The 8,819-nt window shown below is 39.9% G+C and overlaps 1 protein-coding gene across 1 annotated transcript; it reads right to left on the bottom strand.

The window, feature by feature from the left end:
* Positions 1-435: 435 nt before the first annotated feature.
* Positions 436-7,648, bottom strand: LOC137782009 (mortality factor 4-like protein 1). Its single transcript, XM_068571075.1, has 12 exons — positions 7,471-7,648; positions 6,962-7,008; positions 6,794-6,861; positions 6,583-6,669; positions 6,268-6,348; positions 6,021-6,046; positions 5,397-5,485; positions 4,947-5,048; positions 4,566-4,654; positions 2,736-2,908; positions 1,708-1,792; positions 436-588 (listed from the first exon to the last, which is right to left on the bottom strand). The coding sequence occupies exons 1-12, from the start codon at positions 7,508-7,510 to the stop codon at positions 504-506; spliced, it is 972 nt and encodes a 323-aa protein (XP_068427176.1). The 5' UTR covers positions 7,511-7,648; the 3' UTR covers positions 436-503.
* Positions 7,649-8,819: the final 1,171 nt, after the last annotated feature.

The raw sequence follows: 8,819 nt of genomic DNA, 5'->3' as shown, positions 1-8,819 counted from the left end.
TTTATAAGAACAAAAACACAGTAATCCATAAAAAATTGTGTAAAAACATTTTTTCTTTTCTTTTTTTTTACAAATTGATACAAATGAACAGGATACAGATACAAAAACATCAACTGCTGAGTGATGACCATGTGATCCAGCAATAAATTGCACCTTGTGTGGCAGAACACTAATAAATACAGACATGCAACAGCAACAAATATCTACCGGGTGTAATGCTCAAAAACACCTACGAGCTGCTTGTGGAAACAGTAACTTATCAACAGAAAAAAATAAAAAAACTTGTGACTTTTCAAATGAGTAAGAGAGGAAAAGGACAAAGAGAGAGAAAAGAAGAGAGAGACTCAACAAAACAAAAAAATACTTGTTTTTTTTACTTAACTGTGTCTTTGTGGAGGGAGCGGATCAGTGCAAGGGAAAATAAATCTCATCCGAGTCTGCGCTCTCAGGGGAAGTAACGGTTATTATACATGTGGTGTGAGAGGTCTGTGTGCTGAGAGCGCTCACACGGCCTTGCGGTGGTACTCTGGGGGCGCGACCTCGTAATCAGTGGCACTCAAGAGGGTGGATGAATTCTTTACCAGGTACCTGGAGAAAATGTCAAAATTGATCGTCATTGTGGAGAAAATGGTTATTGCTAAAAAAAATAAAAAAATAAAACGTTGACGCAATATCTGTCTCTCAGTTGTCAAAACAAGCATCTAAAATATACAAAATAAGTTTTAGATGAGATATGATAATGAGGCTGTCTGCATTCAAAGGGGATAAGCTGAACAGGCGTTAATAAAGGAATATCTAATCTCACTTAAAAGAAGGGAAGATTATCACTCAACTCTCTATCCTGTCAAATTAAGAGTTTCAATAGGAGTCGGGGTTGATGGGGTTGAGGGACATGATCATATTTCCAGGCTGAACCCAGAGTGTTTGCCTCAATAAATCGGTTTCATTTGGAAAATTCAAGAGATCGCGGTAGTTTTTTTCCCCACAGTATTTTTAGTCAGCAGTGTGTCCAGAAACATTTCAACAAGAAAGCCTTCCCCAATGTTTTATAAACTATGAATGCAGCCGTGTGACTTCTAGCCTGAAAAGCAGAGGAGCTCGGTGTTGAGCAGAGTCGTCAGAGGATCGGCGGTTCGATCCCCGGCGCCGCGAGCCCATGTCGATCTGTCCTTGAGCAAGACACTTAACCCTAAATTGCTCCCGTCGCTGCATCTACGGTGTATGAATGGTTGATGATACTGATGTGGCACCTTGCATGGTGGCTCCTCCCATCAGTGTGTGAATGGGTGAGTGATGTCATGTAGTGATAAAGCGCTCTGAGTGGTCAGAAAACACGAAAAGCGCTATTAATTATTATTATTTATTATTATTAATTGAATTAACACAGATCTCTACAAATGTCTGATGTGCAGTTTAACAGGATAAATGAAACTGGTTTAAATAAAGTGAAGTCATATCGGCAGCGGAATTATTAAAGTAAGAAACGATTTTGAAATAAAAAGGAACACAAACTTCAGAGCTGTATGTCATGAAATGCTGTTCAGTGTCCACCAGTTGAAGCTATAAATACCTTTTAGTGCAAGAAAAAAAATCAATTTCATGCTTTGAGCATTTTCAACAAGCTGGCTGCACTAATATGAACATGGACATAACCTGACATTTCTAAACATGACATCTCTCGTCTCTGTGGTGGGAGTTCAACCTTACTTGAGGAAATCTTGGAGGTAATTGAGCAGCAAAGCCAGACTCTTCTCGTCTAGTGGAGTGTAGGCCAGCATGGCGCCAATACGAACTGTTGGGGCGCAGAAGGAGACATGTGAGGAGCAACGCAAAGGACACATTTGAGGAGCAACGCAAAGGACACATTTGAGGAGGAGCAACGCAAAGGAGACATTTGAGGAGGAGCAACGCAAAGGAGACGGGTGAGTAGGAGCAACGCAAAGGAGTCGTGTGAGGAGGAGCAACGCAAAGGAGACATGTGAGGAGGAACAACGCTAAGGAGACAGGTGAGGAGGAACAACGCAGAAGGAGACGTGTGAGGAGGAGCAATGTAGAAGGAGACATGTGAGGAGGAGCAACGCAAAGGAGACGTGTGAGGAGGAGCAACGCAAAGGAGACGTGTGAGGAGGAGCAACGCAAAGGAGACATGTGAGGAGGAGCAACGCAGACTATTAAATAAAATACCATAGAAATCAAGCTTCGTATTCACATTGGTGCACTCTTGTATTGATTGCCATTGATTTTCGACAAACTCAGTGGAAATAGGTTTTAACAAATAGTGTGATCTAAAATTCCACTGTGGTCGTTGACGTGCATCGTTTCAAACTGTGGGTGTGTGCTCTCCATGACCACAACAATGCTACGAGAGCTTGGTCCAGGATTCATTTCCTGCTTCCACAGTGGGAGAAATTGTCTTGGACAAAAAAAAAAAAAAAAAAAGAATTCAAGGTGATAATTTGTCTGTAACCTAATCAGTGTTCAGGCTTCTGTGGATAACATTTCACAGCTAAGAGAACTGCAGCGTTTAATCCACTGCCAAGGCCACTTGGCCTGTCTAAAAAGACATTTCCAAGAATACAATTCAAGCACTTAAAAGCACTAGTTAGTATAAGAATAGTCGAGGTTGGTGCTTAACTTTCTGTCCAATGTTAGAAACGATCTATCACTTACTCCACTCAAAGCGATGGTTCATTGTTCACGTGTGTGTGTGTGTGCGTGTGTGTGAAGGCACTCACCGAAGAGACGCAGCAAGTGTGGGGCTCCGTACACCTGCGACATCGGCATGTCCGGGTGCTCAGCCAGGATCTCAGCATACTGCGGCCTCTCGAACTTGTAAAGCAGCTGAGTGCCCAGCATAACGTTGAAGTACTCCCGAATCCCCGCCACAACCTCGTTCACTGCGTACTCCCTGAGTGGACGGGGGAGAAAGAAGTCACATATTTCTTTCTTGAGATAGGAAACCAAATCAAAGATAGCCTCGTGCTCGATTTAGTTTATGTCAACGTTGGGTTTTTTTTGCTGTGAAAAAAAATAATAATGCAAATTTTTATTTTGTGGCGTCTGTGTCCGTCTTTCAAATCAGAGGATCGGTGGTTTGAGCCCCGGTTCCGCTTGTCCATGTGTCCCCTTAGCACTTAACCCTGAATTGCTCCCCGTTGCTGTCTACGGTGCACGGAAACAGTGTAAGTCACTTTTGGGTAAACGCGTCACCTGAATGAAAATGTAATGTAAAAAATGTAATGTTTGCCCAATAAGTCAATGTAAAATTGTCAAAAGAAAATAATTGTATCCCTAATTTGTTAGAGAGCACTTGAATGCACTAATATTTTCACTTAATTCTGTGTTTCCACCAACACCAGCACCAACTGGCTGTGCTTTTCAGAAGCCAACCGTAGAAAGTATATTACATTCTTATAATTTACTGAACTGGATTAAATAGTCGTGCAGAAAACGCTAAAATGTTGCATGCAGAGGACAATGGCTAGCAGCTTGTATGATTTGCTGTAAATGGACTAGAACATGAAAAGAAAAACACTTTAATTGTTGTCATTAAAGTATTTCGAAATGCGGCATCCAATTATATCTGAACCTATTGTCCATAAGTGCGGCCGTGCTGGTTAAATTGCACAAGATTGAGTCAAAAATGAATTTCATTCTTTTCATGTGCTCCTTATTCAAATATATATAGAATATAAAAGACCGTTTAGTTGTAAAATGAGAGCCATTGTGACGCAGTTGCCATGTCAGTAACAGTCGAGCCCAAACTCGGTGGAGTCCACCAGCCGCCTCACAATTTCCCTCATTTTACAGCTCAACGGTACACTAAATAATGTGTCTGAAAATAATTGATGGTAGTAATAGGTTATTGATGAACAGAATATTTATTCATATTTAATCAGCGATGCCCAGTTTCAGCCAGTGACAAGATTCCTCTGCTCTGATTGCTCGGTTGTTTTTCTCCAGGCCCGGGGAATCTGGCCAATGACATCAGGAGCACTGAGAGGAGGCGGAGGAAGCCGCCTCGCATACTACTTTTAGAATATAGTGTCAGTTTGGGCAAATATGATACAAAATATTTTTTTATTGAAAAAGGTAGCAACTTCAGCGTTGAAAGAAAAATTTCAACTTAATTTTTCAACCTAATAATTTTTTTCAATGTTTTTGTGAATAATAGGGACAACAATGTTATGAACCGGTATTAATAAGTGGTGGCAAAACAGGCTGCAAGGTAATCTTATCGTCTAATACGCCACGTTTATTGTTTTTATAACTGACAACATGCTGGAAAGGACTCTAAAGAGAAGTCAAATGCATATTTTTTTTTACCTTTCATTTGTTTTTTATTGTGTCTAGCGAAGTCTGTTCAAGGACAAGCACACCTGCAGCAGCGCTCCCACACAATACTGGAACAATTCAAAAATAATATTGTCCCCCATCGCTCACTTAACAGACAAAAACACAGGAAACGAGGGTCCAGATTGAAAAATACCAAAGCTAAACTCGAATTACTTTGATGTGGAGGACTACATGAACATCATTTGAAGAAAGTCAGTGTTTGTTCTTACTTGTTGTCCGAGTTTCCTTTCGATTTCTTATAGTTTGCATAGTCCTCCAAAACAGTTTCTATACTCTTCTTAGCAGGCAGATGAAACAACTGTAAGCGACAGAAAACCTTCATTTAGTCACAAACACTGAAGGATATTTTTACACTCTCACTTCTTGATAAAAAAGGGTCCAAGATCACTAAGTATATAAATGTTTGTTAATTAGGAAATTCTTTAATTGAATTGATCACAGGTGGATTTTAAAAGCAGGATGTCTGTAAGAATCCATAATATATATTTAAATATTTTCTTGACTGCGGAGCAAAATATTGAACCACTCCAGCTCATCATCGCCGAAGTAAAACAAACATTAAGTTATTTTGGTGTGTGTGTGTGTCCCACCTGTTTCTGACGGGTGATGAGGTCCCAGTCGTCTACCAGCCAGGGTTTCAGCTCTTCAGGAATCTTCACCTTCACCTCCACACGGTTGGTGAACATCTCCTCCTGGACACACAGTTATTTATTGATTAATAATAATAATAATAATAATAATAATCATAATCATAATAATAAGTGTCTCCTCCTCAGAGAACATATTGCATTTCTCTCCGACATTTCAACAACAGGTATTCTTTTTTTCTTTATCATATTTTAATATGTTAATATATTTTCATTATTATATTCATTAACATTATATCAAGATCTTAGATTATTAAATAGTACAGGTGCAGTTAGTACAATTCCCCAGCTTTAATCATAAACCAAATGCCATGCTGTAGTTTAACCTGTATAATCCGGCATGGTTGTTTCCATGTGTGTCCCACAGGGTTTCCGATAACTGATGATACATACACTCTCCACAGTGGGATCAACCCGAGCCCTCTTCTTCCGGGGTCCCTGCGGCGTTTCTCCGCTGCTGGTGCCTTCACCCGGCCCTGGGGCTGAACAAAACAACCATTACAACTTGAAAATTATGAAGAAATGACGCTGTGGCAGATTGTTGCAAATCCATAACAAGCTCCCGACACAGGAGAGTGCTTTGAGGCACGATGGATGAGCAGGTAAACAACCAGTTTAAATAGAGCAGAAAACAAGGAACTCCTCCTGCTGGTTTTCACAGCGTGCCTACAAATGACTTAATGCCGTGGTTCCACAAGTGGTTGTTTGGAAATTGTGCTTATGAGTATAAATGTATTACATGGTGTCCCCATCTCCAGAAAAGTTATTGTTTTTCTCCCATTATCAGAAGGAGTCTTAGTGTTAACACTCACAATGCTCGCTGTAAAGCACACACATCCTCGAATAACAACTGATGGGACGGACATCTTTGCCATTTCAAACCTGCTGAGAACATTTCATTGTAAAATTTTATTGATATCATTTTGATGAGTAAAACCAAATGTCCTTTGAGGCAAATTTGTAACTTTTATATTAAATGTAAAGAAAGAACATGTGGTGCAGAAATGTTATACTTACTCTTCTGCTTTGCCTTTTTCACTTTCCTAGAATGCAAAAAAAAAAAGAGGAAGTAAGTAAATAAGGACGATGTGATATGACAAGTGTCCTGTGGGATGCTCCTGCAGAGCGAATACACCCAGTACACACATGAATACTTTATACCTCATTCAATATATATGTATCGTGAGGGCAACTTATGTCAACTTACATGATGCGTTTACAAGATGTTGAATTATAGGAGATGGAAAACAAGGTGGATACTTACAGATCAACATTTTTCTGCTGCACAGCAGCAATCTTCTTGCTTGGTGCTAAACCCCTCATCTTTCCCTCAACATAATGGTCCCTGTGGAAGAACAAATCATTAGTGAGGAAATAAATGAAAACTAACATTTGTCCATATACTCTAATATCAAGAGCACTACATTTCAACTCGTAAAGCAAATACTACCAAATCCGTGTTGAATATTTAATTGACAAGTGCAAATGATGTGACTATTTAGTTAATATTGAAGCCATTTAACACCAGGAAGTGATGAAAACAACTTCTTCATCATCGCAATCCTTTTGTGCAACTTACTGGTTGGCCTTTTGAAGCTCTTTTTGTTTCGCAAGGTTGCTGTCCACATATTTGAGAACTCTGCTTTCAGGAACCCATTCATCCCAGCTGAAACAAAAAAAAAGAAACACCAAAATGTAAAACTTCCATCAGAGTGGAAATAAAACATGTATTCATAGCAGATGTGGAGTCAGCAAAGCAAATCACATGATATCCAAACCAAGATGCTCACTTTTTGTTCCATCCGCTGTAATGAATGAAGTATTTAATCAGTTTATCCTTTATGTTGATCTTTACACACTGTTAAAACAAACAAAACAAGAAAACACACACAGGTCAGCCTCACAGTGGTTGTGCAGCTAATAATGCAGTAATAGAACACGTTAGTGTTGCAACAAACCTTTGCCTCATAGAGCAATGGCCCATGAAAGCACAGGACTCTTTCACCTGCGACGAGAGGAACACACACGAGAAGATGTGTTAAAAACACAAACTGCAATATATTGAGGTACAAGTACTCATTCGGCCAGCGTGGAAGCCCTCGGATATATTTTAAACTGACATAAACAGGGCTGACAACGTTTCAGCGACAGTAGCTGTCAACTGGATGAAGGGTTAGCATTAACAACGAGCTAGCTAGTTAGCGTCACGTCAACGACCGTTTGACACCTTCGGCTTCGTTTTGAGGAGAGCAGCTTGCACACAAGTGAAGTTAGACTGTGTTTAAATTAACTCTCCACATCCAGGGAGGATAATAAAGACTGTGTGGGGCCCGTGTGCCTCCTTGGAGACCACTATTGTCGAGCTAGACCAGCATTAGCAGCAGCAGCAACAACAACAACAACAATAACAAACCCGTCCCCCTCCAGGCGAGCATCAGCCGTTATCCTCCTCTGTGACGTTACCCACCTTCTTGAAATTTAGGCTTAGGGTCCTGTTTTGGCGCCATTCACAGACTCAACTGATCGGATCTCTGAACGATCAAATTCGTGCATTTCCAGAGTCCATTTCTTCCACGCACAAACACCTCCGACATTGGTGCCAAAGAGCGAAGAAGAAGCTGAGAATGGCCCGCCTGCCGCTGGGTCACATGACCACCCGCGGGACCGTGGTGCGTTCAGGGGGCTCCGGCTGGAACTCGGAAAAGTCAGACCAAAGATTTCACAGCACTTAGCGGGTGGTATTTATACGCAAATATACAAAAAAACGTATTTTATACCCAATCCAATTTGAATTTTTAACATGTACTTATACTTTATAGTTATTTATATTGTGTTTCAATTTACTCAATTGTATTTTCATTAACATAGCATCTCATGGTTCACATCCTTACGCCAGTTAAAGTACTAATACAACACTGTAAAAATATTCTGTTATGAGTAAATGATATGGGAGTGTTTGCACACCTATACACACGACACATTAATGCCTTGACATGGCTATACATGGTACATTGACGCACAATCTTTTGGAGTATTATCTCGTATATTGCATTGCTTTTTATTTTTAATAGTGTGAAGCCTTGTACCTTTGATTTTAATATGAAATTGTATGTGAGTGTTCACCAACATCAGAATGTTTCCACAATCCACAATCATCTTTGAGCCTGAGAAAACTTAGCGAGGTCGTTGAGAAACAGACTGAAATAAAGATGACATTTTTGTGGTCACCACGCCAATGTTTCTCAGCCTTTTCTGGCTTGTGAGCATGCTTTTTTTTTGGCAAAACGTTTTTCTCATGAACTCTGAACTTTTCTCATTGTTATGTGAATTGGATATCTGACATACTTCTGTGTTGTATTTTTCATTGCACTGACAGACCACCAAATGACTCAAATTATTTTGTATTAGAGTGATAAGTAGACACATCATGTTTGTGAGATAAGGCAATGAATCATTATACAATGTCAAAAAGACTCAGGGAAGGCAGAAAAAAATATCTCAAAACATTTTGGGAACTGTCAAAAAACTTTACAAGAAACCCATGACCCTTTAATGAATGACTTGCTCTCATTTCGCTCCTACTAAAAACACTGCAGAAGTGTCAGTAAAATACCATTACTTAATATCTTTCTGGCATAACACTTAATATTCTGAATACCCGACCGAATGAGTGATCAGAAGGGATTTGTGCATTGTTTTGTTTGAATAACCACATCGAGGCCCAGAGACATTACAGAATATTTCAACGTAAAGAGGAAACAGTATTTCTTTCACAACCCAACTAAAACACACACACACACACACACACACTCTCTC

This window comes from Clinocottus analis, unplaced genomic scaffold (genome assembly GCF_023055335.1).
Source record: "Clinocottus analis isolate CAN_PGR_092001 unplaced genomic scaffold, fCliAna1.0.p SCAF_1, whole genome shotgun sequence".
Classification (NCBI taxonomy): Eukaryota; Metazoa; Chordata; class Actinopteri; order Perciformes; family Cottidae; genus Clinocottus; species Clinocottus analis.
The sequence above is the reverse complement of the archived record's forward strand: the minus strand, read 5'-3'. Positions and strand labels throughout refer to the sequence as shown.

Excerpts from the sequence above, each read along its gene's own strand:
- LOC137782009 (XM_068571075.1), bottom strand. The coding sequence starts at position 7,510 with ATGGCGCCAAAACAGGACCCTAAGCCTAAATTTCAAGAAG. Across the intron at positions 6,349-6,582 it reads GAGCTTCAAAAGGCCAACCA|GGACCATTATGTTGAGGGAA; the intron begins GTAAGTTGCACA and ends GTTCTTCCACAG. Across the intron at positions 6,047-6,267 it reads CAGCAGAAAAATGTTGATCT|GAAAGTGAAAAAGGCAAAGC; the intron begins GTAAGTATCCAC and ends TTTGCATTCTAG.